General features: G+C 51.7%; 2 protein-coding genes across 2 annotated transcripts in view; one reads left to right on the forward strand and one right to left on the reverse strand.

Annotated features, from left to right (window-relative positions):
• The window catches only part of LRRC41 (leucine rich repeat containing 41), a 12,057-nt gene extending 994 nt beyond the window's left edge, over positions 1-11,063 (forward strand). The window contains exons 2-11 of the mRNA XM_006015823.3: positions 2-58; positions 161-247; positions 2,192-2,262; positions 2,558-3,770; positions 4,688-4,930; positions 6,430-6,594; positions 7,070-7,168; positions 7,653-7,775; positions 8,848-8,923; positions 10,137-11,063. Of these exons, the coding sequence (XP_006015885.1) occupies positions 2-58; positions 161-247; positions 2,192-2,262; positions 2,558-3,770; positions 4,688-4,930; positions 6,430-6,594; positions 7,070-7,168; positions 7,653-7,775; positions 8,848-8,923; positions 10,137-10,371 (2,369 nt within the window). The 3' untranslated portion in view covers positions 10,372-11,063. The remainder of the gene's footprint in view (position 1; positions 59-160; positions 248-2,191; positions 2,263-2,557; positions 3,771-4,687; positions 4,931-6,429; positions 6,595-7,069; positions 7,169-7,652; positions 7,776-8,847; positions 8,924-10,136) is intronic.
• A 138-nt stretch (positions 11,064-11,201) lies between these two features.
• RAD54L (RAD54 like) overlaps positions 11,202-18,709 on the reverse strand; it is a 35,284-nt gene continuing 27,776 nt past the window's right edge. The window contains 9 exon segments of the mRNA XM_006015824.3: positions 11,202-12,223; positions 13,679-13,842; positions 14,681-14,860; positions 14,960-15,038; positions 15,656-15,779; positions 16,567-16,677; positions 17,119-17,249; positions 17,466-17,540; positions 18,674-18,709. The exon segment at positions 18,674-18,709 is cut by the window's right edge and continues 17 nt beyond it. Coding sequence (XP_006015886.1) covers positions 12,022-12,223; positions 13,679-13,842; positions 14,681-14,860; positions 14,960-15,038; positions 15,656-15,779; positions 16,567-16,677; positions 17,119-17,249; positions 17,466-17,540; positions 18,674-18,709 — 1,102 coding nt within the window. The 3' untranslated portion in view covers positions 11,202-12,021.

Genomic DNA, 18,709 nt, shown 5'->3' on the forward strand with positions numbered 1-18,709 from the left:
GCGCTGAGCGGGGCTGTGGTGAGCTCCAGCATGGGGGCCCTGGAGAGCGAGGTCTGGGGTAAGGGGGGGGGTCCCCGGGGGACGCGTTTACACGGGGCCGCCCCGCTCCAGATTAGCCCCCTCCTCCCGACCGCGCCTCACGCCTGTTTCTCCCCCCCAGCGCTGCCCGCCCACATCCTGCACGGCCTCCTGCCCCTGCTCAACGTCTACTACCTGGAGCGCGCCGAGGACGCCGCCACGAGCAAAGGTCGGCGCATCACGGGGCCTTCGTGGCTGCTTGGCCATGTTCGGGCCATTTTCGTGGCTGCTTGGCCATGTTCGGGCCATTTTCGTGGCTGCTTGGCCATGTTCGGGCCATTTTTGTGGCTGCTTGGCCATGTTCGGGCCATTTTCGTGGCTGCTTGGCCATGTTCGGGCCATTTTCGTGGCTGCTTGGCCATGTTCGGGCCAGGACACGTCCCGTGCGCCCGTGGCTTTGCACAGGGATCACACCATTTTGGCACAGAGTGGCACGATATATGTAACAGGTGCTGGCACTTGCCCGCCGCAGGGTGGCTTCTTAAACAGGCGCCCACCTAACAAGAAGATGTTTGTCTCTCAGCTCCCACCCCATTAGGTGTTACACCGCGCAATAAATGTAGACCGGCTGCACGTAGGGTTGCCGACACTCCAGGAATTAGGTGTAAACCCCCAGGAGAGTCACCAGGGAGATAAATGAGAGGGCATTCGTTAAAAGAAACGTGACATGTCGAATCTGATTCATACAGCGGGTTTTTAAAATGTCCAAGTCGTGGGCGTTGGCCTTCCTGATGTCACGTCTACACGCCGTAATCAAGAACGGGTATACTCTTGCACGTTCATCTTGCGTCATGGGCACGTTGGCGTTGTGGAAACCTCCCAGGATTGATTCGAACGGAGTCGGTAACCCTACGTGTGCGAAGTCCCGAGTGCACCACATCGGCCGTAGACCAAGTCAAGCTCGCACAATCGACCGGTTGGTCGCACAATCGATTTGGGTATAAAAAGTAATGATTGCACCCGCCTAAAAATGACCATCCGGCTAGGAAAAGAGCAGACCGGTGCTTGAAAACGTGTAACGAGCCCGTAGCTGGTTTCTCTCCAGCTTCAATTATCTGAATCTGTGGTAGGACGCATAGGATTGTGTGCTCAGATTAAAGCTAGAGAATCTAGTTTGCTCTCGAGCAGTGGTGCTCAGACTCCTTGCCTGGTGGGCCGGTGCCTGGTCTGTCCATGGCAGGGGCAGGTCGGATGTGGCGTGCCAGGCCATTCTATCTGACCCACGGGGCCCCTAAAAAATGTAGAAAATTAATATCAAGAACGGGTTAAGCATCCCTACTCTGGAGTTATAGAGCTGTTACGCATTTTAAAGCACTGACTTTATAGCTGTTGGCTCCTTTTTAATAGCAGGATAGTCATTTTTATCATGTAATAATTATTTTGAATATGTGGCCGGTCTATATTTATTGCACGATTCACCAGTTAATTATGTAATGTGTGTCACAAGTAGCCAGGACTAAAGAGCCCAAAGTATTTTGTGCATCTTTTCTCTTTTTAAACAAGAGCTCAGAAGTCTGCAAATAGCATAGCAGGTGACGTGGCAAGACAGAACAGATGTGCAGCTTTTTATATGCTAACGATAAGAGCAGGAGAGAGAACATAAGTTTTTTGTGAACCCACATTCACTTCATCGGGTGCTGTGAAAGGACAGCAGAGTATAACGTGGGGGGAGTGAGTTGGTTGTGCTCACAGAGGAACAGGACTTGTGCCCCAAGCGCGTGTTTTGAAGGGGCTGTGGAGGGAAATTTTGCCTTTTCCTAGTATATGAGAATCTAACGGTGAAAACAAATGTTGTCCAGAATAATTTTTTTAAAAAGCTAAGAGGATAAAGGTGGCATTACTGCTGAGAAACGCATTAGATCATTGTTAGTTTTAGTTTTGCTAGGATATGATATATACAGGTAACATCCGAAAATGTTTGATGGGAAACATTCTTTAAAAGACATGTACCTTTTTCATGCCCCTTTAACAAAGGCAGAATTTAGTGCTCTGAATTTTATCCCCCTAAAGAGGTAACATTTCGTGGCTCTGCTTTTGAATCTCATTTGGTACAACATGGTTGTGAAACCTGAAAAGGGAGCTTTAGAAATGGAGGATTTGATTTGTTTTCCAGGACTCTCAACTCAGCCAATATGGCGCAGACTCTGGAACGATGTAATGAAAACCAGACCACCCAAGTCGGAGGTGAGTTGGAAATCTGTTGACGAGCTGTGTTAGGACACAAAGCTGACACCCCAATTTCATAGATACCTCACTTGCTTAATGAGATTATGCATAAAGTTGTTCCTGGGACTTTTGATGTGCATAAGTGTTTGCGAGGTGAGGAACTAGAGTATTATCCGGGTCTTCAAGACTTGCTGGAAATCACTTTTTATGTTGTATTTATACAGCCTCTTCCATCAAGAAGGGCTACTGCACTAGATACGTTCTGTGCCCTTCTTTAAATGGAGATCAATTAACTGTGATCATTTTATTGCAGCACATAACGTGTTGGAGGAAGAAGTTCCTTGAAACTTTCTTCTCGAACATCCTTCATGGAGTCTTGGATGTTTCTTCAGATCAGCGGCTGAACGACGATCGTTTTTCACCCTTGCTCCACAGCTCGCAACACGTGACCCAGCTCACCATCCTCAACATGCTGCAGGGGGTGACGGAGCTCACTGCTGAGCGCAACCGGAGAGTTGTAGAAAACTTGGCCGGCTGCTTGAAAACCTTGAAGTTTCGTCACCTGCTGTCCTCCGACTTGTCCATTAGACACTCGCTGAGCTTGCTGCTTCATCGCCTGATCCACCACGGGGCTGTCGACCAGGTGTCCCTGTATTCCTGGCCTGTTCCTGACACGGTACTCTTGGTCCTCATTCTGAGCATGAGCGCTGGGTTTTGGCATCCAAGTAAGACACTTATGCACCATTGCGGCCCATGCAGTCTTTGCAGAAAGGAACCTGATTCCCAGACCCAAAAGTCAACTCAAGATGACGTGGTAGACTCAAAGCATCTGTGCCATGGACATACTGAGAAACTAGAGATGGGCCAACATGGTAGTCATGAGTCCAGTAGCATAAAGATCCAAAATGCTTCGACCAAAGTCCCTGTGGAAGCCGATCCAGACCCAAAAGCTTCAACAGAGCTCAAAGGAAGCGGTGGCTTTAAAACCCCGATGCTTTATGGCTTGAGGAACCATCCTTTGCGGAACCGAGTGTGTCATGATGTGAGCTGCACGATGCCCCCCGAACATTACAACGCTGAAAGGGAGTCGTCTTCCCCATCAGAAAGGTCTTCAGCTGGCCCTGCTCTCCGAACGCCTCGCAGAAAGCTTAAGTGTTCGTCAAGGAGGAAGCGCCGCAGCCCCAGGAGAAACTGGGGATCGTGCGCAGATCCAGAAGACCTTTATGACTTTGTCTTCACTGTTGCTAGAGAGGCAACAAGAGAGACACTCAATGAAAGTGTCCACGAAAGAGAAAACCTTGATAATTTGGCCAGTACCCCAGCAGACCATCTTAGCTGTGAGAGTTTGGGCTGCATGGGAAGAGGAGCCTCTTCTGGGATTCTCTCTCTGAAAGCTGCAGCTCCCTTCCGAAGCATAGCCACGTTGGAGTTGTTCTCCGTCCCTCTGACCGGGGACGCGTGTCGGACTCTGGGTAACCTGCTGAGCTCTTGGATCTCTTTAGAAAGCCTAGTTCTCTCCTACAATGGTTAGTAAAAGCAGAATGTTTAATTCCAGGTGTACAACAATTTGGTTTTCAACCTAAGAAAAGTTCTAACAGCTGCTGGCATCTGCGCTGAAATGATGGTTGGCTGCAACAGGCATTACTGGCACTCTTAATTAACCTCACCCTAAAGAAAGCATTATCAAAGGTATTTCAAACCAGCAGGAACTTGCTTAAGTAGGAAACACAGCAGAGAAACCGTGGTCAGTAGCATCAGGATATATAAGAGGAGTGGGGAACCCTGAACTGGGCATGTTGGAGGAAAAAGATGCCAAGATGCCAGTACATAATTGGGAAGAAAAGGGTCTGATTTTCAACAGTGGGAATTGCTTACAGCACATTAAAAATATCCCATGGTAGCTTCCATTTTGAGGAAGGAACCAGGCTGTATAAACCCACTGGCTTACAGAACAATTCAGTACAGCTAGGAGTGGCATAAATGAAACGGAAGAGGATAGTTAGGCTGAGCATTCAGTCAGCTTTCCTGTTTGCAAAGTCTGATCAGCCCTGACCTGGCAAAAAAATGCTGTGAATCCCTGGCCTAGTGGCAAGTGTGCCCAGCTTGCCAGAGGACTCCCCGTCTTACTCCAGGGAAGGTTTGCTTATACAAAGTAGAATGGTGAGAGAGGGCCTGTCCCATCCCAGAAGAGCCAACAGCCTCATGGATGGGGCACATTCCCGGGAGGTGGGATATGTAGGTTCAAGTCAGAGGGAGGGGTTGAACCTGTCTTACGTGTCCTGATTTGTGAATAAAACCCTTTTCCCCCAGATGCTCAGTTGAGCAGCAAAATCAAACCATCAGTGACTTGCATAGCCTCTGCCATGCATTGGTGTCGGCCGTACTGAATCTACACACATGCATCTGATGCTCCTCTTGCTTTCTCTTGAATTGTTGGTTTCAGGCCTAGGTGCTAATATCTTCTGCATCCTGTCTGGGCTCCGGGCCCTGTCTCGCCACAATGACCACCGCCTTCGCGTGGTGCGTGTGAGTGATGTCTTCTCACACGTCCCTTCGGTGGAGCTTGTTCGCTGCATCCTGAGCGCCTTCCCTTGGCTCCGCACGCTCTCCGTCAGCTTCGACCTCAAACACCACCTCGAGGGGAGTAGGCCAGAAGGCAGTCTGAGCTCCTTGGAGGAGATCCCAGGTAGAGAACTGGCTCCAAATAACAGAGATTTTGCTCTGTATAGAAAGCAGGAGACTCCACTTCTTGTGCATACAGCAAGGTGGCCAGCTGCTGGCTCCGCTTGCATTTAGCTAGTGGTGACCGTTCCTTTCCAATTTAGGTCCCTGTAACAGGGCACAAAATTCAGTCATAGAATCGCAGATTCACAGAAGTTTGGGTCTGGAAGGGACCTCATGAGATCGTCAGGTCCAGCCCTGCTGCTCTGGGCAGGAAAGACTGGGTCAAATAACCCCAGCAAGGCATGTATTCAGTCTCCTTTTGAATCATGGAAAAGCAGGGCTAGAAAAGCTGTTAGGAAATCTTAGGATCAGCCCTGTCTAAACCGGTGGCACCTGATTTTCTGGCCCCATGGGCTAGATGAGTAGTGTGGAGTCCATCTGCACAGGGCCAGCGTGCGAGGTCAATCCATGGGTGGCGTCCAGCATGCTGGTTCAACCCTGTGTGTCCAGGTCTGGATGCACACTGTTGCGATCAGATGCGCAGGGCCACGTTAACCGGCTTGCAGGGCTCCCCATGGGTCTGGATACTTGGCACCAGGGAAATAGTGATTAATGCTCCCCCCCGCATCAAATGTCTGGACCCTTGGAGAGCCTAGTGGGCAAGATGACGTGGCTCTGAGCCAGACCTGGCCCACGGGCTGGGAGGTGAATATGTCTGATTTAAATCATTCCCAAGAAGTGTCTGTAGTTGACATGTGAAATATCAACAGAGCACAATGGCAGCATTTGCAAGGCCAGACAGAGCCTGCAGCGGGTGTAGAAAGTGCCTACCATCCCACATCCCAGTGCATTGCATGAGCAGCATGTTACACAGGATCACCAAGGCTGGCACTGGCTTTCTCTTCACACCCGCTTTGGCGCATGTTATCGACTGATCTATCAAACCCTGGGGAGCAGAGGGAAAACTCCACTTGCTGCCATGATAGCGGAGACTAAGAGGTTATTGTTCAAAATGGGAGTTGGGCACTTATGAAGCATGTCTACGGCAGGCAGTAGAAGGCTTGGATGCTCCATTGAGGGAATAAGCCCCAGCCTTCCACTCCTGCTCCCAGACCATAAACCCTGGCAGAAAGGTAGGGAGGACACCCTGAGGGGTGGCCCCCAGTACCATACTGGTGAGTGACAACCTGAGGTGCCCCTGCCACGTTGCTTCTGCACACCAAAGGAGAAGGTGGGTGGGGGTTGTTCCTTCAGCCACAGCATAGACGTAGCATCAGGCTTTTGTGTCTGATTGAAATGGCTGGTACGTGGGCCTCCAAGCACTTTTGGAACGGGACTTCAGACTTTCCTCCTGGGATGCTTATACTCATTACGGTCCTGTAGGCCCAGATGCCTGGCAATCGGCGTGGCCTGCACATCTGAATGACAAGCCCGTGCTGGCAGAGGACAGCTTCTCTGGGATTCAGGTGTATTTTGCAGGAATGTGTTGACAAGCAGAACCTTTTTCTCCCTGCTCCACAGAGAGCTGCCTGGAACAGCTGGAGATCCGGTTCCCCAGAGAGCCGCTGCAGACTGCGCTCCTGCTGCCTGTGTTGAAAGCCTCGAGGTCTCTCCAGCAGCTGTCCCTAGATAGCGCAGCACTGCCATGTCCCCAGGAGTTCGGGCTGCTTCTGCAGGCACTCAAAGGTACCCTGCTAAAAACCATCAAAAGAGCATCTCATGCTGAAAGTATAATAGTCCTCCACAAGCAACTTGTGCATGCTCCCATCAGTTTCTTTCCCCCCCCCTTACAGTCCTAGTGTGTGCTTTTCTGTGGCCTGGAGCTGCAAGCTTTGGGTTCCTTTCACAAGTGCCTCACTTTGGCACTTAGTTTAGGGGGCTGAAAACTTGATTTCTGGGTTTTTCTCTGGGCCGTGCACACACCTGGTCCCACAGCGATGCAGAATCACAAAACCAGTAGGGATTTTCTTCCCTGTCTTGGTTTAGCCAAAAGTGATGGGGACGTGTTGCTGCCCTGCATGAATCTGACAGCAGAATTTGTCACTGAGAAGTGCCCCCGTACTCCCCACGACATCCGGCTGAGCGAGCATTAGGCAGCAGGCGGCTCCAGGCTTTTTTAACACAGGCATAGGATCCTTTACTGATCCACTCCTCCTGGCAGAGCGCAACCCAGACCTGAAGAAGCTGAGCTTCCATGATGTCAACCTGGCTGACCATCAGGAAGAAGTCCTCCTCCTGCTTCAGGACCCCATTCTCCAAGGTAAACTCTTGTCTGGAAGGACTACTTTGAATGCAGAGGTTGATGGTGTGGCTCCCTGAGATTTATCCAAGAGAGAGCCCCAGTTTTCTTTGTGTCTAAGGTGGGGAAAAGAAATTGTAATTTTCAGAGGAATGAGAAAGCACAAGCTTTGATGTTCTCAGCTAATGCAAGGGCTGGGTCCATAGCCAGTTCATATAACGGAGACAACGGTGTCTTGCTTTTGCTGCTACGCACATTGGTACATCAGCCGTGTAACAAAATCACGTGACCTAATTCAGATCTGCTTTTTCCAGGACTTTGTGTTCCATAGCCCTACCTACAGCATCCCCTTTAAACTTGTCCCTGGGCACCCAGCCAGGATTTTTTGTTCTTCTACATTAAATAGGTACTTAAGGATGTCTGCAGTAGTAACTGAAGTATTAAATAATGTCCCATAACTACACGTACAGCACAAAGGTATTGACTGGTCTGTGTTTTTTGGCAGAAATCACATTCTCCTTTTGCCGGCTGTTTGAAAGCTCCACCGCTGAGTTCCTCTCTGAAATAATCAATGTAGTGAAGAGAAATTCATCTCTGAAGAGCCTCAAACTACCTGGAAACAGACTTGGTACGTACCAAGAGTGCAATGAAACGGGTGGCTACATTAGACAAGCTCCCTGCTTGCTGCCTTCCAGGATGGCTCAGAGCCATTGCTCAACACATAGTGGGGTGAGGAAGCACAATAACCACTGTCTGATGACTTCTGTTTTCTGTGGGATAGGGAAGTAGGTGGGTAATTTCAGCCTAGTGCAGCAGCTCTTCAGTCGATAAAACTCCTGCGCGTAGTCTCTGAAAATGCTGCTATTGACAATTGACACAGGCAGGAGACCAGACGTGACTGAACGGTTGTCTGGTGGGCACTGGGGAGAAATGAAGCTGAAACCATTCGCTTTTAGGCAAGTGAACCGTAGAGACCCTTTGCTTCTGCACCAACTTAACCAGCAGGACTTGGCTCTTCTTAAAAGACCTTTCTGGAGTTATGATTCCTAACGAGTTTGTTCCGGCACCTGGCTCTGCTAATGCTTTGACCATTGTTTTGGGAGCAGGTAAAGGTGCAGGGGAGATAAAGACTTGGATGGCACAAGAAATCTTATGGGCCTGGACTAGCTTAAACAAGGTCTTCAGTTTCCTAGGCAAACTCAAGGGGAAGAAACACGGACAGGAACTCCTGTCAGTCCAAAACAAAGGTGTGGTTTTGGGTCAACTGAAATATTTTCTTTCCTGGATTCACCTTGACCATTGGCAGTATTGAAAACAAAACCTTTTGCTCAGTAAAGGCAGCAAACAAAAAAAAAAGTCTTTCCAGTTTTGCGTTCGACTTTTCTTGGATGAAAAATGATGTCAAACTGACAAACACTTAGTTCTGCCAAATGATGTTTTTGGCAAGCAGACTTATTTGCTGAAAAACCCCGGTCCAGCTGGGCACAGAACCTGTTGGCCTCCAGTCTGAATGAGCCCAAAATTCAGGGATTCACAACTCTTTCCTTTTTCCGTGTGCTCTTAGGCTAGTTTCCACAGCAGTTTGCCAGCAGTGACAGTGCTTAAGCTGCCTCCGTGCTGCAGCAGGCACACCTTCCTCCCTCCCTGGATGCCTGCCACAAGTGCTCACCGCTCACGTCACTCTGTTTCTCTATTGTTAGGCAATCACCGGCTGGTTGCTTTAGCAGATATTTTCTCTGAAGATTCATCCTCTTCCATCTGCCAGCTGGATGTCAGGTATTCTGTTGCCTTTAATCCTATCCCTTCAGTTACCCTCCCCGCTCCGTTGGGGCTAGTTGTCCTGAGGTTTGATATGGATCAGTTGTATCGGGTGTCATCCTTCCTAGCTGCATTGCTGCTGCTCAGCCAGCAAGTGAACGCGGCCTGAACTGCAGTAACTGCACAAACATACAGCAGTGTCACTAGGGCAAAATGTTAGTAGAGAGCTGTCCAGCTTCTCGGCAGCCAGGAACTATATCTGTAGGGGCCACAGGCCCCCTGCACTGCACAGTGCATGGGTTCCTGCAGTCACCCCATGCATCTCCCCTGCTGCGTGTGGGTCTTAGCTGCACCTCCTCCCCATGCTCAATGCACTTGGAGCTCTCCCTCACAGGGTCACCTGGATGCCAGAACCCCTGGCTCCCAACAGGTGTGCTCTCCTATCTCTGGAGGCAGGAACAAGTGCGAGCCAGAGGTGGGAAGGGAAGCCCACCTTTGGCAGCAGCTGGAAGTGGGAGGAGTGGCACCTGGGAGGGAGTCTAGGGGTTCAAGTTTACCCAACGTACATCATAAAGACTTATGGTGGATGTCTGGGCATTTTTACACGTGCCCAGCGCTACATCGGAAGCAGGCGCCATTGAGAAAATGGTGGCGGTGAGCTTTGAACTAAAGCACATCAAACAGGTTTTAGTTAAAAGTGCACCACTGCCACTTTCTCAGCACTGACACTTGCCGTGCCACTGATGCATATGACACGCAGTGCTGCCAGCTAGCATGTATTTATGTGCTCGAGCAGACCTCCCCGCATGTGTGTAAGTGCCCTTTTATGATCCCAAGGCAAAAGGCTTTCTCCCAGGATGAACGGAGAAAGACTTGGAGAGAACGCTTGGCTGTTGTCGCTTCCTGGAGATGCCCAAGATTTAAATTTCTTCCCGAGGTGCCTCTGCAGACTATCTGAACAGACACAAAGAATGAACCAGAGGGACCAGCTCTAGAGGGCAACAGGACCACTGCTTAAGTGAGAGCTGGTGGGAGAACAGAGACATCTCAGCTGTTTGCAAGGGCTCAGCTAGATAAGAGTGGCCTGTATCCACTGGATACACACACAGATGTTAATAATCCAACGTAGGCAGCGGATAATAGATGCAAAAGGGCAAGCACTTGCCTGATCTCAAGCAACTCCCAATTTGCAGGCAGATATTTCACCCTGAATTTTCTTCCCCTCCGACAGCTCCAACTGCATTAAGCCTGACGGACTCCTGGAGTTCACCAAGAAGCTGGAGAGCCACCTGCTGCAGCGAGGCGAGCGGGCCAAATTCACCCACCTTCGCCTCTTCCAGAACTGGCTGGACCAGGACGTTGCAACAGCACAGGAGGCGCTCCAGCGCCTCAGAGCCGTGTGCAGCGTAGTCAGCGACACGTGGGACTCCTCCCAGGCCTTTGCCGACTACATCAGCGTGATGTGATGGGCAGGACCTGCCAAGCAGCCTCCTACCTTGATTTCAGATTCCACAGGGACATTGCCCCCAGGGCTCCTTTTCCATTGTATTTCAGAGGGGAGGGAAGCATTAGGCAGGCTCAGCTGACACTGGGCTGAGGGAAAAAGCAAGGGGATCTTTCTTGCACTGTGCACAGAATTGATCATGTAACTCATGGTGCAGCTGGAGAGGCAGAAGTGTGATTAGGGGACGGGGTAGAAACTCAGCAGTAGAGAACCGATCAGAGCAGAGGGGACCTGAGGATTCGGGACAGAAATAAGGTGCTTCTGCCAGATATATTTGAGCTAACCTCCAGCAGGAGACTGAGGCTCCGAGCTGTTACTGAATGGTCAATTAGTGCCCCAACACACTTTCATTTGCTTGTGGTAGTTTGGAACATAACATCCCTCTGTCAAATTTGCAATTAGCAAAATAATCAAAGCCCCTTTCCTCAGCAGAATGAGATGGTCTTATAAATGCCCATTAGCAGAATAAAAAGCAGCCTCAGCATTGCTCACAAACTTTTACCAACACCTGTGGCAGGAATTTCTCCTCCCCAAGTTTGTATGCATCCTGGCAAGTGTCGTACGTGCTTATTTTACAAAGAGGTTTTAAACAAAAGTGAGTTTTCATTATCCTTCAGCAACTTTATTTTATAATAAAAAGGCAGTTGAGTGGAATCGTTGCATTGCTACGAACTCTTTCGACTGTACGATAAGGGAAAATCTCACTAAAAAGCCTGCTGCTGCAAATCAGATCAGGTGGATTTTTCCTCCTAAAAATAAAATGAAGACCAACGTTTTCTGTAGTTACGTTAAACCGTGTATTTCAAGTTTAAAACAAAAAACAAGCTAAAGTGTCTCGAAGTGGATGCCCAATTGACCAGCTGTTTGGGAAAGTCATGGTTTAAATGACTTCATCACCTGGACTGATCTTGGGTGGAGATCTTGTTTTTAGAATAACCTGCAAGACTCAGGTTTCATAACACACCTGCACCTTATCAGCCACTAGTTATGGCCTCTAGAGCAGGGGTGGGGGGGGGTCAAGCAGGTTTGGCCTCAGGCTGGATCTGGATCCACCTCTGGCAGAAGGGCAAGCCATGTCAGGGAGCTATAGGGGTTAATACAGCATGGAGCAACATACCCCAATTCTCAGCAGTGAGCCCCAGCCCCACAGCCTTGTGGCATGGCTCTGCAGGCTGGATCTGACCCACAGGGGCATACGTTTGACACCCCAGAACTAATGCACGTAGTAGTGGCAACTAGCTATTACCATCAATCCGAAGAGGGCGCTTTGCTACCTGCAATGGGGCTCTCCTGGATAAAAGGCACCGGGTGCCAACTGTGTGGTACCAGCATCCTGCATGCCTGCTATCATAGGAGGCAGGATCTGACGCTGTTCAAATGTCCCAAGTGAATGAAGCGCACCGTAGCCAAGTCAAAGAGCGACGCCACAAATACTGCCAGGTGCTTCCTGCTGCTCCAGGCAGGCTAGAAAGCTCTTCCTGCTCAGAGAAACCAGACCAGTGTGGTCCCATTATAGATGCAGCATATGCTGCCGTGGGGGTCTCTCAGACAGCTGCTGAAACGGGCTTGACTTCCATAGGAGCCTTCCCTCCTCCCTAGGGCAGGCGGCCTGCTAAGGAATCCCTCGCTGCTCCTCGTGGGAATGGTGGTGGAACGTGAAGGTGACGGCAGCGTCCCAGGCGGCCTTCAGCACCGAGTCCTGGAGCCCGCGCTTCTCGGCGCAGTGGTTCCACTGCGAGAGGTCAGACGTGCAGTCAGATCCCTCCGGAGGGGACCTGACCTGGTGGCCGTTCACGCAGCGCCGGCACTTGATCCTGCAACAGCAAGGGCATTATGTTGGCAAGGGTCGGGGGCTCACTCTAGACCTCCTGTGCTGGGCACAGACTGCCCGGTTCAGATCTGTGCTAGGGGAGCTGCAACGGAGATGGCGTAAGCCCCCCGGAGAGCAGCCCGGCAGCTTTGGGTTAGCTTGCTACCATCAGTCCCGTTTGCAAGGGACCGCGAATGTGTAACGGGTCATTTGTGCGATTCTTCACATGCCCGAAAACCTCTCGGCTCTGCAGCATTCACACGTTTGGCGAATGCCTGACCCGCATTCAAAGCGCAGCAGAGGAGAGAATCGATACAGAACTAGCAGTGGCTCCAGCACAGTCCCAAAAAGCATTTCATTTCCCAGGTAAATAGCACTGCTGGGGAAGCCAAAAGGCCTCTGCCCAAGCCCTAAGCAGCCGTGATGTGCCAAATCAAAGCCCACCATAATGTGGGCACATCAGTCGAAAACCATTGCTATTAGAAAAGCCTTTTCCCTTCCAGGAGCCTTTTTCTTCCCTTGCACAGAAGCTAAGTCCATCATTAACTCTGAGGATCTACCGTCCCGTCCTCTGTTTTGGGCGGCTGATGCCACTGACTTGAAACACGGAAGCTCGTACTCAAGTCAAGGCAGGATCCCATATAAAACTGCTCTGAGCCCTGTGTGAAATGAAGTTTCTTTTCTGCCTAGGAGAACTTTTACAATCTGAATTCTGCATAGCCTGACAAAGGATGTTTGGACCCGAAAGCTTGCAAAGAAAGGATTTTTTTTTTGCTACTATTTAGTTGGTCTAATAAAAGATATCACCTCTAGGCCAAGAGTTTTGTTTGTCTCTGTTTCTTAGACCAACCCGGCTACAACATATATCCCTGAAAGATGTTCTGAGCCTGGCATTATGGCACCCAACAAAAAACACCTCTTAGCCAGGAAGCTCCCAAGTCATAGGGGTCACTGCAAACTAGGTGAGCCACCGTTCAGAGGTCAAGCAGGGAATAATCCTCCAGCGACGGAGGTGTGCGGACCAGACAGCCCGACAGAGAAGGGTGCATTCAGATAACTTCTATTCCCCTCAAGATCTTACCCTGAATCCCCCCTGAGGGAGTTGCCGCTTGCTGCAAGCAGACGGGCCGATGGAGATGGGTGTTCAAGAATATCACCTGGGACAGGAGAGCTTTTGAAATCAGAAGGTGGCTAGGAAATGTTAATCTCTCCATTACTAGACATGGATTGATTTGCCCACCCACCTACAGACACGAGACCCTTCTACTCTAATCACTCCTTCAACCCGAGGGAATTTTGAATCAGCTGATCCATAATTACATGAGCCCAAATGGCTTTGCAAGCAGCATTCAGCAACCAGGAGTGCTGGCGGCTTGACTTGCAGCCTCTGGGCTCGTCAGCTGCTGCTGAGAGCCCAGCCGCTAGCTAACCCAGCCCCTCGCGGCGGGTCCAGCCGTACTTGTCGTGGGTATCGCTGGCTGTGGTCTCGTTGAGCGTGAACAGCTCTCTCAGCTCCCCCAGTGAGAAGTGCCTCTCCACATCCTGCTCCTCGTCCACCACGCAGCTGCTGAGTGCTTTCTTGTGGGTCTGCCGCTGGAAGATCTTCTCTTCTATTGTCCCTGTCTACGAGAGAACAGATGAGAGAGAGGGAACAGAGCCAGGATGCCGGCACGGACACATCTTTATGAAGAGCTCCACAGGGATCTGATGGCTTCTTGTACCACCTGCTGCCTAGAGCCACTGAACACTTGGCTGGGAGGACACGAGAGACATCACTAACGCCACGCCATGCCGCACCCTCGGCCAGCTCCCGTCTCTGCATGAACCCCACTCTACCTGCTTATGGCAAGACACAGGAGGGCTGCCAGACAAGGCGGGAGTAGCAAGGCAGCCAAATTCCAACCGCAGACTCACCCTGTGGCTGCAACAGCCTGATAATTATTGCAAGCAATTTCCCCATGCCAAGCTTGGCCTGGAAACACTATGGTGCCGGCGCGAATGCCAGCATGAATGCTGCACCACGAGGCACGGGCATGGGAGTCACCTGTTCTCATTGCTCTGGTAGTTTATACCCCCATGGGCTGCAGCATCACCCATTGCACGGGCACCCTCCAGCAGACACACACGGGGGGCTTCCAGGAGCGAGGCTGGCCCCTGAGGACGAAGAGTCCTCTCTCGGGACCCGCCACAAGTTCTCCCAGCAGCCAGACCCATTCGCCACCAGGCAGATCTTTACAAAGCTCTGTGGCCTCTCTACCATCCAGCATCCGATGCGGAGCTTCTCATCCCTAAAGCTTCAGTCACTTCTCTGTCCCCAAGACCCAGGAGCAACTCCACTGAACCCAGTAGTGACTCCACTCTTACTGGCTTCACCAGCTTGGAAGCTCCCACGCCGTCCCTGCTGCCCAGCCACAAAATGCACTTCGGGATCCTGCAGCCTGGGGGTGGGCAGGAGACTTACCGAGAGCAGCCTGTAGATATAGCAGGTCTTCTTCTGGCCGTCCCTCCAGACCCGAGCCATGGCTTGCTCGTCATTGGCTGGATTCCAGTCTGGGTCAAACATGACGAGTCTGTTTGCTCCAATCAGATTTAAGCCGCAGCCGCCGGCTTTGCTGCTGAGCATGAAGATGAACTCAGGGCTCTGCAGGTCGAGAGACGCTTGGATTACATAAAACCCGCCGCTTCTCAATCATTTGCATCTCCCACGAGAAGGGTGTGGGGTCAGGGAAGCTCTACTTACAGAGGGGCTGTTAAATCGCTCCACAATCTTCGCTCTCTTTTTAATAGACATGGTGCCGTCCAGTCGGACGTATAAGTACCTGGGACAGGATACAATATTTAGTGGGTTCACAATACCGCCTCCATCTAACAGGCCTTAAAAGGGGAGGAAAAACTCTAAGAGGGACAACAGCAGCTCCAGTGAGCAGCCTTGTGACTGGAGGCCAGGCTTGGAGACTTTACACAGAGGAGCAGAGCCTCCCCCTGGAAGCCAAGACCAAGTGGGTCACATCAGCTTCAGAGGGAGGCTCCTGAACTACAATTTAAGACAAGAGGCGCTGCAAGAAGACATCTCAACAGATAATTCAACGTATGGATCCGAAAGGTGGCTCTCAAGGTTTGCAGGCTCATGGCACCGCTTGGAAAATGCCAGCTCTCAATTGTCATTTGTTGACCACAGAGAAGCACGAGAGCAATTCAGTTGCTGCAAAAACGCTGGACCGCAACAGGATGTTTCTAACGCTCCGAATTCCCACTAGAAAACTCCGGGTTTCTCTTGTGAATCATGTTTGCACACCTACTCGTGCTAGTGTTGCATGGCACCTGCAATACCCTGGGAAGGGTCTTGAGGCACCCAAGGGTACCCCAACACCCTGGTTGACAACCACTGGTTCAGACTGTACATACAAGAGTTCATAAAGCAAGCCTAGAGGCAAACCTCCTACTCCGGCAGAGCTTCTCAAACAGGTCCAGCGTTTGGGTGTAATTGGAGACCAGCACGACCTTGTCATTGCTGGTGCTTCTAGTGACCGCCAGGACGTAATCCAGAACCAGCATCTTCCCTGGGGAAAAAACATTTGCCTGTCATTAAACGTACCAGGGAGGGAGGCACCAGGGTCCAACGCACTGGGCACAGGACTGGCAGCCAAGTGCCTGGGTGCTGTCCTCAGGTCAGTGAAAGCAAGCCACATTCTCTGTGCCTCGCTTTCTCCATAATCATAGAAAATGAGGGCTGCAAGGGACCTCAGGAGGTCACATCTAGTCCAACCCCGTGCTCGAAGTGGGACCAGCCCCACCTCCATCATCCCAACCAAGGCTTTGTCTACCCAGGTCTTCAAAACCTCCACAGATGGAGACTCCACCTCCTCTCTGGGTAACCTCTTCCAGTGCTTTACTGCCCTCCTAGTGAGAACATTTTTCCTAATATCTAACCTCAACTTCCCTTGCTGCAACTTGAGCCCATTGCTCCTCCTGTCATCTGCCCCACTGAGAACAGCCCAGCTCCATCCTCTTTGCAGCCCCCCTGCAGGGAGTTGAAAACTGCTATTAAATCCCCCCTCAGCCTTCTCTTCTCCAGACTAAATCAGCCCAGTTCCCTCAGCCTCTCTTCACAAGTCACATTCCCCAGCCCCACAACCATTTTCACTGCCCTCCCCTGGACTCTCTCCAATTTGTCCACATCCCTTCTGTAGTGCAGCCAACAGTAACCCACGTTTGAGATCTAGAGTAGTGATGGGATTAGAGAAGGACAAGGAGATGCCCTCCTCTCTTTGGAGAAGCCACCCTGAAGCATCGCTCAACACAGCCCCGTGCCCCCTTCCAGCGGAAATCGAGTTGCTGCACGGGTACCTGAGAGCTGGGGCTCCAGTGACTTGGTGCTATAGCCAGCAGGGAACAAGTCCATCGCTCCGACAAAGCCCTCCTCCTCCTCCACGCACTTCTCATAGATCAGGGCAGGGTCTGAAGAATAAAAACCAGACTTGGAAACCACCACAGCTGCCTGGGCAGGGGCAGGTCTCCCTCTCGGACAGCAGCAGCACGGTTGCTATATCCTCACGGTACAGTTGCATCTCGGGTGTGTATGAAGCATAGTTTGCTTCACTCAGTGACAGGTCCTCAGGGAGGAGGGTCCTGTGACTGCTGCAAGCTGCAGGAAACCTCTGCACAGAGGCCCAGGGTTGGCGGTGAACAGGTCCCAGGCTCTAGTCCCCACCTCCAGAAGCGGGGTTGATTTGCACCGCAACAGTGTCGCTGGTGTGTAGCCCACGGGACTAGACGTGACCGCTGCAGGTCACATCGTATTATGAGCTCCTGCAGGGTTCAAGGGAACACCGCGGGCTTTCCAGCAATGCAGATAATGCAACAGCCATAATGGCGTTGTCCTGCCCAGCCCCAACTCACGGTTGCAGAGCTTCTTCAAGGAGGTGATGGAGGAGAGGGAGGAGACGCTGATCTTCCCACCCTTCAGCTCTTCCACCGGCTTCGCTTGCTTCAGGAAGTTCTTGTACAGCTGGGCCTGGAGGGGCGTCAGCCTGGGACACAAGGACATAAGCTGAGCCTGCTACACATAAGCCATGACTCCAACGCCATCTCCTTCCTCCACCTGCACTTCAGGTCAAGGAGACATGCTCCTAGCTGATGGGATCTTTCCCACAGGGACTGGGTAATGAGGGGGACCCTGACATCCCAGGCCCTGAAGTCACCACGGCATTGCCTTTCTCCCCACAGGGGACGTGGGGCGCACGTACCTGCAGCATACCACCTGCTCGATCTTCACGGGCAGGTACTTGGAGAGAATGTCCGACGTCCTCCTGATTAAACATCTGCAAAGGAGACGGAGATGAGATGCATGAAAACCAGAGCTCGCCCCCAGCTTTTCAGTGTGATCCCCGTGGAGATCATGAAGAAGAGGTCTGGGGATTTGGGAAGAGTTGTCAACCACAAAACGGTGCCTAGTAAGAGGATGGCGATCAACTATTTTGCGTGTCCACAAGTGCCGGGACAAAACGGGCTGGTTTCCAGCATCTTAGGAAGATATTTGATGTTAGATCTCAGGAAGGAAAGGGAGAAGAGCTAAAGGGGTGGGTTAGCGCTGGAACAGACTACCCAAAGAGGCTTTGGCATCTCTCTGTCACAGGAAGCCTTAAGAGCAGGTTAGGCTAAGTTTGGCTGGGATGGTTTGGACAGAGTTGAGCCTGCCTCAAGCAGAGGATGGACTAGATGTGAGGGCCCCGCTGAGCCTGCTGCATGAGTCCCTAAGGACATGAGAAGCTGCCGCTCTGATCCACCGCAGGGGTCCTGGTTTTGGGCCCTGCGCTGAGGCAGAGACAGGTCCTGCTTGGCCGAGGGGTGTGGAGGGGTCATGAGAGGGGTCCTATCAGAGACTCCCAATTGCTGCCCCGAACTCCCCAGCGCCACATGGATCCCAGATGACTCACCTGCTCCTCATGGCCTTTCCCTCACAAGTGCATTGCAAGGGCCAGCAGGGCAACAGTTTATGGCTGGGCAGCCCGAAGCCGCGCACACAGTCTGCAAGGGCTTAACCTGTAGCCCCTGGGCTCCCATCCAGCCACCACTTCCACCCCGCATCTCTCTGGCTGTGGCAGGAGCTGGGGTCTCTGGGCTTTCCCTCCAGTTTTGGCTTCCTGCGTCTCCCCAGAGGGATTTGGGGGGCCACCGATGCACACAAAAATCCTAAAGCAGTGAAGGGACCACATCTAGTCTGACCCGCTGCCTCGAGCAGGATCAGCCCCATCCAAACCCTCCTACATGAGGTGGAGGCCGCTCAGACGCATGGTGAGGAGCGAGGGGCTGTAGGGAGCTGCCCACATCCACCGTGCAGGTTGTGGGGGGGCGCTGGGTCACACTACCGCAGTCCATGGCTGCATGGCCAAGAGGAACCACAGTCTTCAAAACCACTGGGGTAGGGAGGGAGTGCCGGCAGGGGACCACGCACCTGTTCACGATGCCGATCAGCTCCTTCAGCCGCTCT

The sequence above is a fragment of the Alligator sinensis genome, unplaced genomic scaffold (genome assembly GCF_000455745.1).
Source record: "Alligator sinensis unplaced genomic scaffold, ASM45574v1 scaffold781_1, whole genome shotgun sequence".
NCBI lineage: Eukaryota > Metazoa > Chordata > Crocodylia > Alligatoridae > Alligator > Alligator sinensis.